Source organism: Lampetra fluviatilis, chromosome 10 (genome assembly GCF_964198595.1).
Source record: "Lampetra fluviatilis chromosome 10, kcLamFluv1.1, whole genome shotgun sequence".
Taxonomy (NCBI): Eukaryota; Metazoa; Chordata; class Hyperoartia; order Petromyzontiformes; family Petromyzontidae; genus Lampetra; species Lampetra fluviatilis.
In genome coordinates this window covers 12,376,149-12,396,527 of record NC_136284.1, presented here as the reverse complement: position 1 = coordinate 12,396,527, position 20,379 = coordinate 12,376,149, and the positions used below count along the sequence as shown (strand labels likewise).

The window sequence follows — 20,379 nt, the reverse complement described above, 5'->3', positions numbered from 1 at the left end:
AGCATCGAGAGCCTGAGTTGGAGAACACTGTTTGTAATTTGCCAATATTGTCTAAAAAAAAAAATGTATAATATTGCATGCATGTTGGTTTAAGCATCTGTCACTGCACTGTATTTGCGCATTATACCTGTGGAATTTAAAGAACAACACAGGTACAGTGGCTGTAATTGAGAGCAAGCCAGTGGGGATTACAAAACAATGCAGCTTGGAATGGGCAGTCGACCAATCACAAGAGCCGCGACATTCAAGAAGTGGTGCTCACGTTAATCACGCAATGTATGTTTACCCCCAAACGTGATACCAATGAAGACATTTATTCATTTCAGCAGATGGTCAGTTATAATTTGTGTATGGGCTCGTGTATTTTTTCATGTCTCCTCCGTAAATCGTTTCAACATGGGCTATTCGCTTGAGGGATATACGGTCGTGTGAAAAAAATAGTTTACTGGACATCGAGAAGGCAATAATGAGTTCATGCCGGCAATGCGTTTAGTTAATGGAACATGCTGAGTTGCACTGTGCATTCATTCGTTTATCAAGATGTTGCCAATTATTTGTCTACAGCCAGTTTGTGCGCAAGGAAAACTTCCTATCCTTGGCACAGGGGAATTTTATCCCAGCAAGCTTGCTAAAAGGAAGGAACAAATTACTATACAATTTTCATAATTACAAGCACTTTTAAAATGTTACATTTGGTATGTGATACAGGCACACAATAGCTCACTGCTGTTTAGTTGTAAAAGCTGCTGAAGAAGTAAAGCATACATCACATAAAGTGTTGACAATGTAATTACTATATTCCATAGACAATAACAGTGGTCTGTGGCTTATCAGAATCTTACGAAAAATAACACGAGGCAATGGTGCGCCTCCTCGAATTACATAAGAGAAGTCATTGTGACCTTTTCAACAATTCCCCCATAACAAAACATTCCTTTGAGATTTGAAATGTACATGTGAGAGCGAGAGAGATGAGCTCACAGAGAGAGGATGCAGAGGCATCCTCTCCCTGCAGTGCAATCATGGTTAAACCCGAAGCTTTTCATACCTGCGACAATTCAAATCTCAGTCTGGTACAGGCAGACTCAGATGTGGTATTTTCCCACACACCTTAAATGGTATTCATTAAGGGTACTTGCTCTAAATGTCTATAATGCTGAATGGGAAATGAGGAGTTGGTGTGTGTGCGTCAATGGTTTTGTGTTCATGTGTGTTTTTGTGTGTGCATACATCCAGGCTTCAATATATACAGGGTATGGTTGTGGGCAGCATAAGGCAGTATAACAAACCTGTCAACCCCTTATCAGTGCCTAACTTATTACAGACCAATTCAGACCTTGTTGGTCACCCCGTGCCCTTATAAATCTCAGCATTTATCCTACAAAGTCCCATCATAAAGGAGAGATACAAACAAATAGAGAATTTTTTTCCCTTGTTGAAACGGCTGTACACCGTATGGACCTGAAAACACAATTTCCCTGTATAAGAATACGGGGTAAACTGCATGAGTAGACAGTTATGGTCTGGCAAAATTAATTATTGCAATTTACTGCTGTGCTCCCACTTATATGTTTTCCCATTCGCCAGTCCACACTCACCAATGTGGTGAAATGTCGATGAAATAGCCCCAATGACCTGCGCTGTGTGTGGACGCTCCCCATCCAGGAGTGGATCGACTGAAGGACTGTACATGCACACACGTGTGCTCATGCGCTGTGTCTTGTGCCACAGGAAACTTTTCTTTACCGACTACGGGCAGATCCCAAAGGTCGAGCGCTGTGACATGGATGGAGGAAACTGCAGCAAGCTCGTGGATAGCAAGATTGTTTTTCCGCATGGCATCGCGCTTGACCTGGTCAGCCGGCTGGTTTACTGGGCAGACGCCTACTTGGACTACATCGAGGTCGTGGACTACGAGGGTCGTAACAGGAGAACCATCATTCAGGGCCCCTCCGTAAGTAGCCACTGCTCAGAGTCTTCCAGGAACACATTCTTTTCGTAAAACGGGGATCTATCCTCATAGACGACTTGGTTATATCGAAACTGCCTCATTTGACAACACTGCTTCTGCAAGTTTGCAGCTGCATTCCATCTCTCCATGCTATCCATACGTGCCACCGTGGTGCTTTTTCTTGTTCTTCTTTTTCTTATTCTTGGTTCTTTCGGTAAAGTCACGTAGAAGGGAAATAATAAAATAATATAAATATAAAACAATAAAAATTCTCTGTGGATTTCACACCTGATGATGATTGCTTGTGTTGCAGTCGAAACGTCGTGAGAATTTGTATTGTTTTATATTAATATTATTTTATTATTTCCCTTCTATGTGACTTTACCGAAAGAACCAAAAATATGAATCCCTGCAGTCACGACGTTTCGATAGCAACACAAGCGATCGTCATCGGGTTGTTATTTTTTAACCTATCTAAAAATGAAATGAATTCCTGCAGGCACGAAAGCTTCAAGTCAAGATAAAAAGCCAGTTCACTAGAACCACATTGCACTGTTGAAATTTTCCACTCACGAATGTCATGTTAACTTAATCGGTTCAAAGCTTTGCTTGAAGACAGCCAAAATCGTAAATTATTTGTTTGGTGCATAGATTTTATATAGCCCGCAGGCCTACACTAACTATGATAGCTATTAAGGCCACTTGAAATGGTAAAAGTATAGTCAACATTTATTTGTGGCAATTCAAAGGGAATTATGTATAACTTACTAAATTGAAAATTTGTTGTTTTAGATAAATCAGTACCACCAACGTTTTTGTCACTTTATTAGTTATTGATTAATTCTGCTGTGGCCCATGCACCACTAAGGAGTGTGTGTGGATATGTCAAGTTGCAGTGGATAAATGTCACGGTCAGCAGAGTACGTGTTACACCATGTCAAAAATGACTTTCTCGATCTTTCTTTGAATCGCCATCGTTAAGCCTAACGCGCGCACCCTTTAGGGGGACGACGATGAATATTGCGCAACAGCACGGCGTGTTTACAAAACGTACCACACCTCCTGTGGGGCACCCAACGCAATGCAGGTGGAGCACCTGTTTGGGCTGAGCGTCTTCGAGAACTACCTCTACGCCACCAGCATCGACAACAGCAACTCGCCGCAGAACACCACAGTCATCCGGGTCAACCGCTTCAACAGCACCGACTACCAGGTGTTGACACGCGTGGTCAAGGGGGGCGCCCTGCACATCTACCACCGGCGTAGGCAACCCACAGGTGGGTCCCGTCCACCGCTGCCCGTTCGCGGCGTTTGTTTTACTACACCGACTTTGCAGAGACACCTGGGGGGGGGGGGGTGACCCCCCCAGTGACCTCCCCCCCTCCACGTTTTTTGCAAGGCTTTAAAGTGACACCGAACCGGGCTCCTTCGCGCCCTCAGAGTCTCGGTCATTTATGTCAGTTGAGATGTTTTGCAGCGTGTTTATAACTGGCATTATTATTATCATCATCACCGCAGCTTCATGCACAATTAACCTCTTCTCCTGTTCCGAGACGTCTCTAAGTTGCAGGGTGGGTCCCGTTCACCGCTGAATCTCGGGACATGCAAGCGGTTCAGCGTTAATTTAATTTCGAGAGGCATAGCGCCGTTTTTTTTTAAGGCATTGTACTCACCGCAGAGAACTGTAGCAACAGGACCACACTCTACAATAGCTGGCGCCAAACTGTACTACACGCCCTCCCGCATAGACTTGTGGGAGCCTCGGTACCGATACATTTATTTTACATGAGAGTACGTCATCAGAATGGGGAAGGCTTAATACGTCGGTTCAACAAGCGGAGCATAACTCCCAAGTCCATTTGTATTCCCTTGTCACCGGGTAAAGCGGTAACAATGCTCGTCCACGTGCGCGTCACGTGCTGTTTGAGACAAGCTGCCCGTTCTCCTTGTCGTGCCCCCCTTTCCCGACAGTGCGCAGCCATGCCTGCGCCCCAGACCAGTACGGAAAGCCGGGCGGCTGCTCTGACATTTGCCTGCTGGCCAGCAGTCACAAGACTCGAACGTGCCGCTGCCGCTCGGGATTCAGCCTGGGCAGCGACGGAAAGTCCTGCAAGAGTAAGTCGCCCCGCCCGGTTGGACCTACCGAAGTGACTGAGATGAAGGTGTAAAATTGCTCTATTCACTAACAATTACAAACTAAACTTGTTTGGCTGCTGACGCTAATCAACCTTGCCCCCCCCCCCACCCCCCGTCCTCCACATATAACGATACCAAGTAATGCGTGTTTTGGTTATTTTCTGCAGTGTTTTCTAATCGCAATGAAAACACAGCCAGAAATATGACCTTTGCAGAGAGACATCGTGACTGTTCCCGCGGGGGCGGTCTTGACTTTGTGTTTTGTCCGAGCCTCCTTGGCAATGTGAGCCACATGGCCCAGAAGACAAGTGAGTCGCATAGCTCGGGGTACAGCTGCACGCGTTGCCCGGGGAATGCGGGTTCAGTCGACTTGCCAAATTTGCAAGCCAGGCAAGTTGACTATGAGGTGGCCGAGGGAACGGCAGCAAGAGCTGGCCAGATACAAAGGGTAGCAAGCCTAGACGTGACATTACCATGCCGTCTGTGGCTTGGTTTTCCAGAGTGCTTGCCGTGGGCATTCTTTAGGCCTTCCTCACTGTTTGTGTTGGGTCTTATCAAGATTAAAGAAACATATGCTGCCAGGGTCTATTGAATCAACAACCATTGTAGGTATGTATCGTGGTGTCTTTGAGCCTGTTACATTTGTACAGGATAGGATACACTTTGTTTTGAGCCCATAACATAACCTTGGCTTATTGCCCATTGTGCATGTGTTCTAAGCCTGATGGAAATTAATGAAGTCACGAAGAAATGATGAGCCAGATGTGCTGAAATGTTTTTTTCATTCCACAATTCCTTGTATCATCACATCCAGCGGCTCGGTATTCTACTCCCCATTGCTCATTATATCAACCTAGTTCTCTGCTCATACATGGGCAATAAAATCTGGATGTGATTGAAATAACACACACAAGACATTCTAAAGAAAGCAATTACATTCCTGGGTACTGCAGACAGAGTGGAGTGATTTATAAGCAGTTAAGGAAATCGTTCATAATGTCTTGTGTGGCTCATTACTTTGTTTCAGAACTTGACTTATACATATGCAAACAGATTTAACAATTGGAGTGGGGGATACAAAAACATCTATCGTTATATTAGCGAATATAAATGTTGCAGACTTTATTTTTGAGAAAACGAATCTATTGCCCGTGTAACACCTTTCCACAATTTGAATACGGAATTAATCGAGTAAGTAGTTGTATTGTAGCCTATTATGCAACACCCTTGTCAGTTCCCTATTACTTTATAATTTCTCTGCCATCAGACTTAGACAGAGTTCACAACTGTGAAATAGGGGGGGGGGATCTGTGTCTGGGTGCTTTAAGATGCAACGGATGAGGGTGTGCGGTTAGCACGGGACGTATGCTCCGTGGAGTTTGTGTGAAGTATGGCGGAATGTGCGCATGAGGGCTCAACCCGATTCATGACCTCATGCTTTCTTCTATTGGTTGTTGCACCCTCTACAAGTATATAGGGCTTCATAGAAAATGTGCGGGCGAGGTTGGGTGAGGAGTTTGAATTTGTTGTGGGAGGTTTAGGGGATTGACGGGGAGGTGTTGTAGAGGGCAAGAAAGGAAGCACATTCCTCCCTGACCATATGTATTGTCAGGGTTACAAACGACTAGTGGCTGAATTTAACGCTGCCCTCTTCAAGTGAACCGAAGTGTGCCTGCCTCCCCCATCACCTCCCACTCTTTAGCTTCCCCTTTGTTGTCAGCCTGTTTAACAGTCGCCGAATGAATTTCGATTTAAAGCTTTCGTGACTGCAGGGATTCATCTTTTTGGTTCTTTCGATAAAGTCACGTAGATTGGAAACGATAAAAAATAATAAAATAAAACATAATAAAATAATTCTCACGACGTTTCGGTCACAACGCAAGCAGCCGTCATCAGGTGAAGACCAGGTCTGTCAGGGAGACAACGTCGTGAGAATTATTTTATAATGTTTTATTTTATTATTTTTATTGTTTCCATTATACGTGACTTTACCGAAAGAACCAAGAAGAAGTCGCTGAATGTTTCGCTGCACGAGTCCCGAAATTTCTCTTATCTTGGGGCCGTCCCTTTTGCACCCTTAGAATTGCCTTACAGATGTTAATATGCAAATTAATTAATATAAAACTCAAGCACGCATATAGTAACTGCATAAAAGTTGATATCAGATAGGATTCTCACAATTGCAGTAAAAAATTATGTCGGTTGCAGAATTACATTCACTCGTGGCATAATGTGTTACTTTAATTGCCACCTGCGGTCACAATTCTTTAACAGAATGGTTAAAAGCTCACGATTTGTGAGCATTTCATGCACAGTTGGAAGTGTGTTATATCATGTGTCATTGTTGGCGTAAGGGTGTATATATGCAGTATAAAAATGTCAAATGCAAACCTTTAATCCTACAGCACAAGGAAAAAAGTAGTTGGGAAATGTATACGATTACTGCATTCCAATTTTAAATGACTGTTCTGAGCTAAAACTTACATGCTTTTTAAGCGATATTGCATTGAGGATTGCCTATTCCATCCTGAATCTGAACACATGCATAAAACATTAACTTGCAACATAATATATAAATTTAACAATTTGAACGAGGGGCACATTAAAAAACAGGCTGCTGTGAATATTTGGTAAATATTTTTCCACATTTTCAAGCGCATGAATCTGTGTTGATGGTTTCCCAATTTAACAGGAATCACCTTTTGATGGACTCTTACCATCTGGCAATCACCATTACTGCTTGGCATCTGTCAGGTTATAAAATGGCAGTATATACGAATATGCTATATGTTGATACATTTAAAAATACAAAAATGTTCATCTTTCTCCGTCTTTTTTTAGGAAGGTTTAATGAGCCAAAACATCAAGTTCATTTAAGGCATTTGACTAATCTTATCACCCTTCCAGGTTGAATAAAATAAGTACTGCTATGTAGAACATTATCAAAGATGTCTTTGGGGTTTTTTTCCCCGTGGGGAGACTTGTCCCCTCCATAGCAATGTCGAATTTCCACCGCTTGTGCAAGGCCAACAACAGGGTTGACCATTGCCCCAATGCTCAATTAAGCAGTGATATACGGTGACATGAATATAAAAAACGATTGTGAAGCAATAAACCATTTCAGCGTTCCTCAACCATCGCAACTGCTGAAACTATCACACCGTCACTCTTCTATCGCTACTACCATGGTTACCGGTCCCATGAACTTCAGCCCCTTCACTCCTCCACTCATGTCCGAGGACTATAGTTCACCAAAGTGACCGGTCTGTCTTCTTTCAACATGTTCTATACTGCAGAACAAAGCATTCTTCTTCTTTTCTCACACTGCTGGACTTTGGAAATTTGCTTCAATTGTCTCCTTTTCTCCCAAGCTCTTATAATAACCTTGCTCAATTCAAGAAATGCCCGAACTCTTACCCATTATGTATTCATCTTATCTTCAATAGCGCTACTCATTGCTGGCCACTTTTCATTTTGGTCCTTTTGGTCCTGATCTCGGAAACTGTGATGATTAAAAAGAAGTATCTGCAATAGATGTCATGGTGTGCTGAGCTTCGCAAGTGGTGCGTGTAGCGAGATGTTAACTACCTCGTCTGGTATACATGAGGTCATGGGATCGATCCTGACCCTTGACGCCTGTATATTTGGAGTTTGCAAGTCTGTCTCTCCCTATGGTCACGTGGATTTTTCTCAGGGTCCTCCACATTTAGAATCAATATCACTTGTTTAGAATACTTGACTGCTATAAATTTCCACGCGATAAGCCACTTCATCGAACTATCATTTGTTATAGCCAGGTCGCTTCTGAGAAAAAAGCTATATAGCTCAGTGGGCCTTGCCTGATAAAATAAAAATAGTTTAATTATGTGCTGTGCATAACCCATCTGTGCCTTCTCGGACGTGTGTGCGTGCGTGTATGTGTGCGTGCGTCCGTGTGTGCGTGCGTCTGTGTGTGCGTATGTGTGTGCACGTGTGCGTGTGTGTATGCTTGTGTACGTGTGTGTGCGTGCAGAGCCCGACCACGAGCTCTTCCTCTTGTATGGCAAGGGCCGCCCGGGCATCATCCGTGGCATGGATGTGACGGGGCGAGTGCAGGACGAGTTCATGATCCCCATCGAGAACCTCGTGAACCCTCGCGCCGTTGACTTCCACGCCGAGACCGGATACGTCTACTTTGCCGACACCACCAATTTCCTCGTGGCGCGGCAGAAGATTGACGGCACAGAGCGGGAGACTATCCTTAAAACCAGTGCGTAGAATTTTTACTCTTAGGTTTTTTCGGTAATGAATCCTTACAGTCACGAAAGCTTCACGAAAGCTTCAAACGTAGAATTTGTGTTTGTATTGTATGTATGTGTTTTGTTAAATTACATTTGCACCGTACGTAGCCAACTGTGCTAATCGGAGGTGCGGGTGGGGGGGGTTGACAACAAACTAAACACAAAAATCAGTCCTAAAGAACTTAATTCTCAATGTAGATGTGAAAGTGTGCACAGCTCCAGTGGCTTCCTAATATCGGAAGGGGGAGCGTTCCAGACGGTCGCAGAAGCGCATCTGAAAGCGCGCGATGTATATTTACTTGTACATTTATTACAAATACGTATTCGTGTTGGCAGTATGAATAGTCAGCTTCCAACTGGAAGGTTGAGCATTCAATTTCCAGTCGGGGTCAGTTTAGCCCAGCAGCATTCAAGGCTTGATACAATTAACACATTGCTGCGGAGGGAGCTGGTAGGAACGTTGGGTTGCTCGGTCAATGGCCAGGGTCAACGGCGGCGTGGTGCATTCTGCAAATATGGCCGACTGTGAGGGCGGGCACAAGCCGGCGTGAGTAGGTTAAACTTTGAGTTTTATAAGGGCACCACGGGGTGACCAGCCCCTCCCCACCCAGCCCCACCCCTTCCACCCCCCCACCCAGCCCCACCCTCCCTACCCAGCCCCTCCCCACCCTCCCTACCCAGCCCCTCCCCACCCTCCCCACCCAGCCCCTCCCCACCCTCCCCTCTCTACTCAGCCCCACCCCTTCCATTTTTGGATGCACGACGGACGGACAAAATAATCCCCTGTGGGCTGGTGTAACCAGGAGGTTCCTACCAGTATTACCATTTAATCTCGAGGTCACCGAAGAACGTCATCACTCGACCTAGAGTGTCATGCAAGAATCGTGCTTTTTTGAGCAGGTAGACTTTTGAATTTGTCTTCAATATAGCAGTCAAATGACGTGAGCTTGCCAATTTATAATTGGTTTTGTCATACGATGATTGTCAATCACTTTAATCTGGTTATTCGTGCACAGATAGAAAATTGTAACCCTCTTGAGAGCAAAAAAGACGATTCCGCTGACGTTTTGTTACCAGTGGTGTGTTTTCACGGAAGGGTGAGATTTTCTCCCGCAACACTTGTAATTTTATGTCGAGCCATATCCAATACTGAAACCTGTAACACGAAATCATTGCTAATCTGCTTCACTCACAATTGACATTCAGAGAACTGTGCAGAAAAGCCATCAAATATTCAACAAATAAAAAAATTCTATCCCACAAAGCACGCTAAGACGATATAAATTGAACCTAAGCAGATTTGCAAAATCGACCTTCCACACAGATTGCAAAGATCCACTGTTCTGTGGTGGTGGCATAAATGCCAAAGGCTTATCGAGCCGAGCAATGCAAGTTGCGCAATTATGTTCTTGGATTAACACTTTACGTACTTCCTTCGACAACACGTGTGTTGATGCCAACACGTGTGTTGATGCCAACACGTGTGTTGTTGACAACACACATCTGCCTTTGCCTGATGCCAGACAGGGTACATTTTGTGGCATATGCTGCCATTGCTTAAGTGCACCACACGCTAAAATGTCCCTTAAGAAATGTGGGGCTTTCCACACGGCTAATCAGAAGCGTGTGGCTGGCTTCTAATGAAGGCTGGTACAGGGTGTACAGGTGGAATCATTAATTGTGGAGCAGCAGGAGTTATTCAGCCTCTCTGTCTGCTGTCGGATTTTACTCCTTCCTTGTGATCTATGAGTCACTTCCTATGGCCCCAAGATTTTAAATCCCAGTTCCCTGTTGTGCCTAAAGTCTGCTTGAATTGCCAAAATCCTGTTGAACTTTTCACTTCTTTCACTTTTTTCTTGTTTTGGCTCAGGCTGGTTCTGGCTTGATACTAGAATCTGAAAAAAAATAACCCGTAAAAAATATACCCCCCCCAACTCCATCCCTCCAAAAGAAATGTCGACATCAATTGCATCGTTTAAATGAGTCGCGCTAGACCGACTTTCACATTGAAATCATTAGCTCGACGTCACAGTTGAACACTTTGGGCTCGCAATTACTCTTTTTACCAATCAACATTATAGCCGAAGGTTGCATATTTTATTCCTTTATTTAGAGGTCTTTTAATATTTTCATTCGTAAACATCTATTTCAAACATTAATTTATATTCTGATAATAATTATTACTTCACATATTTTTTAAATATTATAACAATGACTGGTTAAAACTATATTATTAATACCGCAATATGTGGCTATACGTTTGCCATCGCTTGACACCATTAAACTAAATCGATATATTCTAAAATTGTCGTTTTTAAATTATTACAGATGTTTTATTTCATACAGCGAAAGAGACAAGTTATTACAACAACAATTTTAAACGTTTGCAATGATGTGCTTATGTCTAAACAGACAAACAAAAACTGTTCTCTGTTAGGTATTGAGATCCAATAAATCTCCTGTATTGAATACATAGACCATGTCCATTCACACATTCAGGCTCACGTCTTCTTTGCTCCCATGTGGTTCACAATGTGAGTACAAATCATTGACCTCCTGCATACCAGGCAAGCAAGTTATCATCTCGCGTGATAACATGATGATTTACCATTCCCACCAGCACTCGGGGCAACGCTCCATGGAGCTAGTAGGTAGCACTACGCCTATTGTATCCTGCGCCTTGTTGGTTTACCCTTGCAGACATTAACAATGTGGAAGGCATTGCCGTGGACTGGATGGGCTACAATCTCTACTGGACCGACGATGGTCTGAAGACCATCAATGTAGCTCGTTTGGAGAAGGCTTCGCAGGCACGGAGAACACTCATTGAGGGGAACATGACTCATCCAAGGGCCATCGCTGTCGATCCTGTGCACGGGTAAATTGCGCGTTGTGTGTCTGTTCGTATTAACTTGACGTCAGGATCCCACCCCCCCCCCCCCCGCGTTTGGGGATTCGCAATAGCTCAGTTGAACCTTGAGATGGCAAATTATTCCTGTCGCCTAATGCAGGGTGTATTCATCAAGTGCAAATGAAAGCAGTGTAGCTACTTTTGAGCTTCCCCGATGGTACTACCGTTATATATTTTGGGACAGTTTGTTGTCACAGTGAAGGTTTTCAAAAGATACATATTCGCTTTGAATGTTATATTTTAATTATGCATGATATTTGAGCAATGATTATAGGTTGCAGCGGTAGCCTATTGGTCAAAGCACTGCACTGTAAACACGGTGACCTGAGTTTGATCCCTGAACAAGGCTAATATCAGTGGCAAGTGATATCTGAACCCCCAATTTGCAATGAACCAACAATGAGCTGTTTACAATGTCTCATTATTATTATTATTTTTGACGGCAAAACCAAAATACAGAAATATCTTAACTGACAACCGTTTGCCTGCTCTGTACTTAAACGTGTTTGAGTACAGATTCATGTACTGGACTGACTGGGAGGAGGACCCTAAGGGCACCAAGCGAGGGAAAATTGAGCACGCCTGGATGGACGGCACCCACCGCTCTATCTTCGTCTCCTCCAAGACGGTGCTGTGGCCCAATGGCTTGTCGCTCGATATCCCCAATGGCATTCTCTACTGGTGTGACGCCTACTTCGACCAAATCGAACGCATTAAGCTGGATGGGACCGAACGCAAGGTGAGTCGGCAGTTCCCACGCAGCCGCGATTGAGGCTCTGGTGAGGCGTGTGGAGGCACAGAGTCGGCGCCACGGTGACGAGATGTTAACTCCCTTGCCTGGTATACAGGAGGTCATGGGTTTGCTCCCAACCCTGATGCCTGCATATTTAGAGTTTGCGTGTTTTCCCCGTGGTCAAGTGAATTTTTCTACAGGTCCTCCGTTTTTTTCCCCTCCACATTTAAAAACACGCATTTAGAGTAGTTGGCTGCTATACATTTATACGTGATAAGCCACTTCATTGAGGCATCGTTTGTGCCAAGGTCGCCTCTGAAAAATAGCTCAATAGCTAAGTGGGCCTTACTTGGTAAAATAAAAAAAAATGCTAATAGTTTTATAGTGTCGCAGTTCCTCAGCTGCGTGTGCACACACATGCGCATTCAGTATTATTTACCTTCAGAAATGCAACCTGAAATGAATGTAAGCGTGGAATGATTTGAATATTCAATGTATTTCTCGTAATGTAAAAAAAAAGTATGAATTATTTAAAGAGTTTTTTTTGCCTTTTGTTAAAAATAACGGATGCCTGGATGGATGTGGGTTGAAATGTTTGGCAATTTGCAGCTGCGTATTTTATTAGACGCGTGATGATTCACTGCCACCACCCCGCTAACAGTGATCTGATAAATCGTGATAATTTTCACTGATGGTTCGATTGGTCTATAGTGTACCCCTTTCTTCACAATATCATATCATTTTCAGACACTAATGTGCATATGCAATGGTGGTGTTATTTTTTTATGTGCTTGTGCATCACTGCCAACATAGCAGCATCGGCAACTATTTTGTTTTATGTTTGAAGTAGGATGAGTTAAACTTAGGCCAACAGAATCCTCTCTTTTGCATGTTGACTTGACACATTTAGTTTAATGTTTCGGTTCACTCTTAACTTCACATGTTATTATTGTATAGGCCCATCACTTTATCCACTTACATTATTTCAACTCTAATCAGTTTGTTTTGACTATTCCTTGTGTAAACTATTCTTGACATGTTTGTGAAACTTGTAATTATGTGATCATATCACAGAGAGGCCCTGCTAGATCTGGTTGGCTACCTTCGGTGCGAATGAAGTTCTACATAATACGTAATATGGGGTTAACCAAGTATACCACGTGACCACCCTGGATTCTCAATATATTTGGTTTTGGTTTGGTGTATTATAGGTGTCTTGGTTTATGAGTCATTTAGTGATTTTTACATAAATGTGTTAGATTAAACTATATTAAACTGATATAAAAAGTAACGAAAATATTAAAGCCATAAGCCACATGATCCATTTTTTTGCAAATATAATCTTTCAAGAGACCTCTTTTTAATTTGTGGGCTTATCTCTGGAGATAATATTTAGACTTTAGTGAAACCTGCTGTCTATGTTGAGTACTAGCCACATTGATCGTTTTAATTTGCAATTTTACACGTAACTTAATGAACCAGTGTTCTCTTGCACATACTGAGTGCATGGCCCTTCTGTCTCCAGCGAATGTGTTATGTAACCTTGTTTTCCCCCTCTCCGTGTCCAGGCAGCGCTCTGCTTGGCCCATTTTGAAAGCGATATAACGTGGTAATGGTTAAAACTAAATACGTGTGACTCTTCTAGTACAGTGTGACTTTTGAAGGCAGTGTGTTCCACACTCAGGGTAGCAGGGTTACATGTAAATTAACTGAACTCTAGCACTTGTATTATGTGTAGCTTAGGTAATGGTGTTTATTACGCACAGTCTATTTCATTACTTTGCACAATGAGTGTTAAAGGAGTGTCAGAGGCCACATCAAAGGTGATATTCATACAGCGAAAACAACCATGGTGGCCCACGCAGTGAACTTACTTTATACAGTTGGGCTTGGTGTACTTCTTTTTAAGTGAGTCTTTAAACAGAAATGGATTTATCTGGAAAAACTGGATTCGGAAACAATGAAAGTCACCCAGTATTGCCTTTCAATTGACAAATACAGCCGTTTCAGTAAAATGGCATATTTCCAAAGGAGCGTGTTCACACCTTGACGTTCAACTCATGTCAATCATTAGAATTCAGAAATACAGGGTGATGAGCCCAAAACAAAAGTAGTTGTATCTTTGAATGAGTATTTTTTTTACCTATGGGAGGGGGGGGGGCGAACATATAAACTCCACACAGAAACTAGGTGCCCAAGTTGTGAATTTAACCCAGGAACTTCTTTCTATGGGGCACGAGTTTTACCTTGCCGCCCAAAATGTATTGCAATTATGTGCAATATGCAGCTGTATGTTCACTGGACCATGCTGTGTTTTTGAATGTAGCTTTTCCTGTCTTAATGGCTCATTTCTTCCAAGAAAAAGGCACAGTTCTGCATAGTTTGTTGCCGTTGAAAATAAACTTTACATTAATTTTATTTGTAGTTGCAATGCGTGGGAAATTGCAGCAATCTTGAATGACGTAATCGAAAATTGTGCGCTTGCCAATAACACACCACTTGTCTTCAAGTTTTGTGTGACATTTGCTTGTTAGTCCATATCATTTTTAAAAAGCGATGGTTATTCATTTTCTTAATGATAATAATTTATTTATTTTCAAAATGATCAAATAAATAATTAGCATCAATGAATTGTCTCCTTGCTTCCAAATGAGATTCTACATCTCAACTAACCTTATCCTCTACAAGGAAGGTACCAATTATATGCATGGCTTTTAACTGTATTACAGAAGCGTATGACCTTTTATGAACAAATAGGGTTTTCCATGCATCCTATATTCGCATCACTAAGTGTTTCACGTAAATGTAAAAAAAAATGCCATTTGCTCTCTCTGGCCGTTAGTGGGCTGCTTATGCACATCTTACTGCATGCTTGATGGAGAAGTCTGGAATAGTAACTCTCAAAATGCTTTGATCTTTAAAAAAATCGATATGCATTTATCCAGGAATTTTTTTATACCTCAGCTACATCTATATCTTTTTGAATTGGTCGTAGTAGATGGTCTTTTTTTCTTGTTAATGTTATGGGCCTCATGCATTTATTTTGTTACCATAATTTAACCACTTATTTGGCAAAAATATGTTATCGATGTGTTTTTTTTCTTGTTAATGTTATGGGCATTTTGCATTTTTTTATACATAATTTAACCACCTTTTGCCAAAAAGATCGCTCCATTTTTGCATAAAAATTGTCCATATTCCACATTTTCCAACTTGTGTGGACCATAAATGTTGGTGGAATGCACCCATGGCAATACCACTAAAGCTAAAATTCCACAATGGTCCAAAGTGAGAGCAGGTTTTGGGGGGAAGGTCTCTCGTGTTACGGAGGGTTTCCGCCATCGTGTGGAATGGCATAAATAATGCTTGGCGCGGCATGACTTGTGTGGGTAGTGTTGAGAGGGCAGAGTGACCCATTCTTCCCTAATTTACACGCGTGTTTTTGTGGGATTCGTTTTGCAATTTCTTGGTGGAATTTCAACACGAAATTTGGATTTAGGTTTTTTGGTGCTCTAAAGTTACCAGATTGTCGACAACACATGCACAGGAACAAAATACAACTTAGCATCGAGACAAAAGAGAAGACAAAGAATGGCAACGATGTTCATAACGACAAAGTAGCTGATTATTGTGGCAATTATGATGATGTTATTACCGCTTTTGCTGCTACCATTGTGGCTTTTTGTTGCTGCTGTTGACTACGATGAAGACGATGTAGTGTTCCTGAGAAGGCATAATTGAGTCTTAAGACTAATTTTTAAGATGGATTTACACGAGGAGGCTTACTCCAGTGTCCAGAAAAAAACTTTTCTTATTGGGAAATAACACCCAAACGTCGACACGCAGAGCTTCAAAAATCGAATTGCTCTCCTGTCTTCTGGTGGCCATTTCACTGGCGAGTGGCTTTTGGATATTCGTTAATGTCCACTTTATCCATCGATCCTTGCCTCCAGAGGTATGGAATGCAAGTGTGAAGCGCATGCCCGCCCCCAGTCTTTGGCAACTTAGCTGAGAACAAAAACTCCACTGCACATGAGAACCCGGTTTAGTCACAGCCAGCTGCTTGGATTTGAGTCCAGGTTCTCAGCTGTGCCATCTCAATACTCTGACCTCTGAGCCACCTGGCCACCTGGAGCAAGACTGTTGAAACATTTGACAAATGTCTTCATCTGACATTTGCTCGGTTCTCCCATCTGTAAATTATTTCACCCCATTAAGTTCATAAGCGCTATATATCACTTATGGTGGGGGAATTGTGGGTGCTCTAAGTCTCGTAGTTCATTTATCAAGCATGTGAGATGAGAAAGAACATCCTCTAAATTTCACTCGGGCAGTGATAGACTACCCTATGCTCGTACATCGTAATATTGGTGGGAGTTTAAGGTTTAAGTGGGAAAATAATGACTTTGTCTTCCAAAGGAGATTTGGCTCGTTGACTTTAGCTTGAGGTTAATCTGTAGTCCTTCCATGTGTGACATGTCCCTCATTAAAGAGCCAACTTGTTGATAAAAACTAGTTCGTGACAATTCACTGCCCTTGCAGGTATGACGTGTCACTTGTTAAAGATCTGACTTGTTGGTGCCACCTCATTAATGCACATCCTTGGCATGTGTGGATTGCCAATGCCGACTTGGAATATTGTGCAAGTACTTTCAATAAGGTGCGATATTCCTAGCTAATATTTGTCTCATTCAAAATGCTTAGCACATCTGGAGTGAAAGGTTAATCTCCAGTCGAGGAAGGTGTTATTTTAGACCAATGAAGTAGGCACACAGCCTCTGCATTCTAATGTGGTGCTGGAATTTATTATTAATTTAATTTCAACCTCTCCTCTTATTATCTTTTGCCCCCCATGCACTACAGATTTACCGTGACATAGTGGCCCAGCCGAGTATCTTGTTACAATACATATTGAACGTGCTGTTATGGAAGCACATTCATGTTGATTGAAAATCATCAAAACTGGAACGCAAGCACCCTTATTCGCATATGCGTATGTTGAATAAATGTAGACCGTGAAACTTTGAAATACGATTTTATCCTTTAAAATAAATACAACTTCTCAACATAGGCAATCTACAATCACATCCTTAACTGTGCAATAATATGCATCTGATTACATTACGTGGAGAAGCACTTAAACCTTCCAACCGCAAGCACAAGTGTGTATAAGTACCCATCAAGTAGGATTTCTTCAAGCTCTCTTAAACACATCCACAGTGTGAGGTGTGCTCTGCAATCATTGTCTGGGTTCTACATCGAAATGAAAGCCAAGTGAAGTGGTCAGTCGTAGAGAGAAAATTGGTACGAAAAATAAATCCATCAAGGATGTTCTAAGCATGTTCTCTTCCCTAATGGGTTTGAGCAACGTACGTGGACACATTGCAAGAAAATTGTGTGCAACTGTGCAAAATTGGCCACTGAGGTTTGCACATTCTCTTTCACTTTGAATATGAAGGGTAATCCTACGCTTTGCGGGGGAATTATATTTGCTACTCTGTGCCTTGAGTATTGGTTGATGTGTGTTACAATCAATGAGAGCAAATACGTACATGTTGTGTCTACACGTCGAATGCAGATTTTTCAGTTGAGCCGCGCCGAGAATAGCATGCATTGGCTATGTACCAGTGAGCTATGATAGTATCGAGATTTGATTGTCAATTTGGTAATTAAAATGTTTCTGTGTTGGTTAACTTTCGCAATTAATAAGTTGAATTCAGTATAAATTGGAGTTGTTTTTTTTGTTCGCTTGCGATTAACAACATTTCAACATTTTATCCAACTGGCTTTCTTCCATAAACAATGAAGTCTTTGGTAAGACAGTTTTAAATGTATGGGAAATTATGGGCATGACTACGGTAATCATTATCAGGGAATGAGGTGATAGTGGGGATGATGATAATTTTCCAAAAGTGTAATAAATGTATATGTATATCGATGTGTATGTATAAAAGAGAGAGAGAACATTTCCACATTTAGTATAGATGTTGAAACATTCGGAAATGGTGCCAAATTAAATATTGCCGATTTCTGCAGACCATGTCGATTAATTTAAACCACAAGGGGGACAAAAAAAAACTCAGGAGGACTTTCTTCACGTGTGCCAGCAGTGCCAAGTCTGGTGATCTCAGAGGTCTGGTTTTAAATTCCATCCTGAAAGTCTTGACAGAGGACATTTATTTTTGTTAAAGAATGGTTCCTTGACATGGTTTTCTTCACCGAATCCACGCTAGCAGAGACATCCCTGACAGTAAAAGCCTTCGAGTGGGGATCCCTCCATCGATCTCACGTCGGTGGACGTAATGACCTGAGGTTGCCCAAGTCTTCAGTTTAAAGCTCTTGATTAATTAATTTGTGATGGAGTTTGACTGAAAGCCTTCAACTTTCTTCTCAGTCGCATGTATCCACATTCCTACTTTTACCCACCATACCAGTCCCAATCAAAGGCAAACATCCCCCATTTAGCCTTCACAGACTATTGGGGATAGTGCTGTTTGCGAGCACCTATGAAAGCTGGCAGAACACACGAGAGGGGGTGGTTGGGCCAGCACCACGCCCGGCCGCCTTTGTCTCCTGAGTGGCGATGTTTACACGTCACACCAGGTACTCATTTGAGGCCGACTCAACCTAGAGGAGGCCCAGAACCGATTCAGATAATCGTCATTAGTGTTGGCCGTGAGCGGGAATCGAACTCGGGTCACTGGGTTTGTAGCGTAGCGCGCTCACCGCTGCACTACTGCTCCCCAGACGGATCCGCATACATTTTTTTTTATGGCTGCTATACCCATGTCTCCTCCTGTCCACTATAAACATGGCTACTTTTGGAACCAGGCCAATGCATTATTGATGGACACGTGTACCAAATACATTTGCGGATTCTGGGAAAATATAGATTTTTTTTTTTGTCGCAGGAATTCTCATTATACTTTCTGTAGCATATTCTCAAATGGGTTTAGGAGGCATCGTATTCTCATGTGAACCAATTAACATTGCAAATATGTGTTGGTTCAATTAATCTGCCAGTCTGCATAAATGAAAATATAATTTCACTGACATCCAGCCTCCAACATTTTCATACAATTGCTCATTCTAAATACTGTCTTTATTTCATGTTTGTAACCAAATACCTCAGAGACCATATGCAAATTAAATTAACCTTTTATCTTTTTTGCAATATTATAATAAAAATGTTAGTGAAATATTATTTTGAAGCTTGTAATGAGTAAACAACAGTTTGTTGTATTCGCTGTTGTCTCATACTTATCATTAGACCATTAATTTGAATAAATGAATTTTATTTGTTCTATTGAGCTGTAAAATCTAACGTTGTAAAAGCTTTTCTCAAAGGCATGGTACTCTTTGTGGAAATGGCAAATCACATATATTGTTTTTTTTTAAGATGAACCGATCCAATGTTGGATAATTAAAATGCACGTTGCTCTGAGGCTACTGCTCACATTGATGCTGTACATCCATTCTCTCCAAACAACCTTCTCACAGGTTTTCAAAACTCGCGAGTGCTTGGCTCATTGCCCTGCGCGTGTACACGCTTTACATTTCACAAACCTTGTAAAAGCAGCATGGTCAACCCAAACCAAGGTTGGAAATGACGTAACTTAGTCGGTCGAACCACAACCACCTTATTTTTGCATTTGCAGTTGTTTGCCCGGTGCCATAGGTATAATTTGTCGGTGTGGTATTTGCTGTTGCTTACATGTGTGTGCGCGCACGCTACTGCTATTGAGAAGAAACAAGTCCTGTTTGCTATCGATTTGGTGGCTTTACTAGTCGGCTGGGGTTTAAGCTAAATATCAGTGGAGGAACAGAAAGTGTCACAGTTTGTTTCTAAAAGCGGCCCTAGATTCACGAGTGCTATTGCGTGTGCAACCGTTAAAGGCACTTATATTCAATGATTGCAGAGAAAATTGGAGCAATCCATTTTCGTTGGGCTTTTAGTATTGATTGGCCGTATTCCCCCCACGCCCACCTACCAACCCCCTGTTAGAGAAGCTCCTAGTTTGATTACGTTTTTTTTGTAAAGACCATCTGTGAACATTTGTTATTGTGCATTGTTACTTGGGAAAATGCGCAGATGTCACTGCTGAAACATAGTAGCTATACGTACACAACATTGTCCATAGGTGTTACATTAGTGGTGAGTCACGTTTAGCGGTTGATTATAATAAAGAGCCATGATCAATCCACTGCTGAATGAAGACCTCCCCATGTTGTCACCATTCCTCGTGGTCTTAGAATTGCGTAGTTCCTGTGCACACGAGCCAATCTTCCTGTGAATCGTGGCTGCCCTCTGGGGCATGTGGCCGTTTTGTCACCAGTCTCTTTAATCGGCAATCGGCTCTTATAAAGA

The 20,379-nt window shown here is 42.2% G+C and overlaps 1 protein-coding gene across 8 annotated transcripts in view; it reads left to right on the top strand.

The window, feature by feature from the left end:
* Window positions 1-20,379, top strand: part of LOC144934588 (prolow-density lipoprotein receptor-related protein 1-like) — a 308,957-nt gene that overhangs the window by 151,638 nt on the left and 136,940 nt on the right. For all 8 annotated transcript variants that reach the window (XM_078860553.1, XM_078860550.1, XM_078860552.1 and 5 more), the window contains 6 exons: window positions 1,732-1,954; window positions 3,039-3,228; window positions 3,923-4,066; window positions 8,100-8,336; window positions 11,068-11,245; window positions 11,795-12,017. In XM_078860553.1, the coding sequence (XP_078716679.1) occupies window positions 1,732-1,954; window positions 3,039-3,228; window positions 3,923-4,066; window positions 8,100-8,336; window positions 11,068-11,245; window positions 11,795-12,017 (1,195 nt within the window). The remainder of the gene's footprint in view (window positions 1-1,731; window positions 1,955-3,038; window positions 3,229-3,922; window positions 4,067-8,099; window positions 8,337-11,067; window positions 11,246-11,794; window positions 12,018-20,379) is intronic.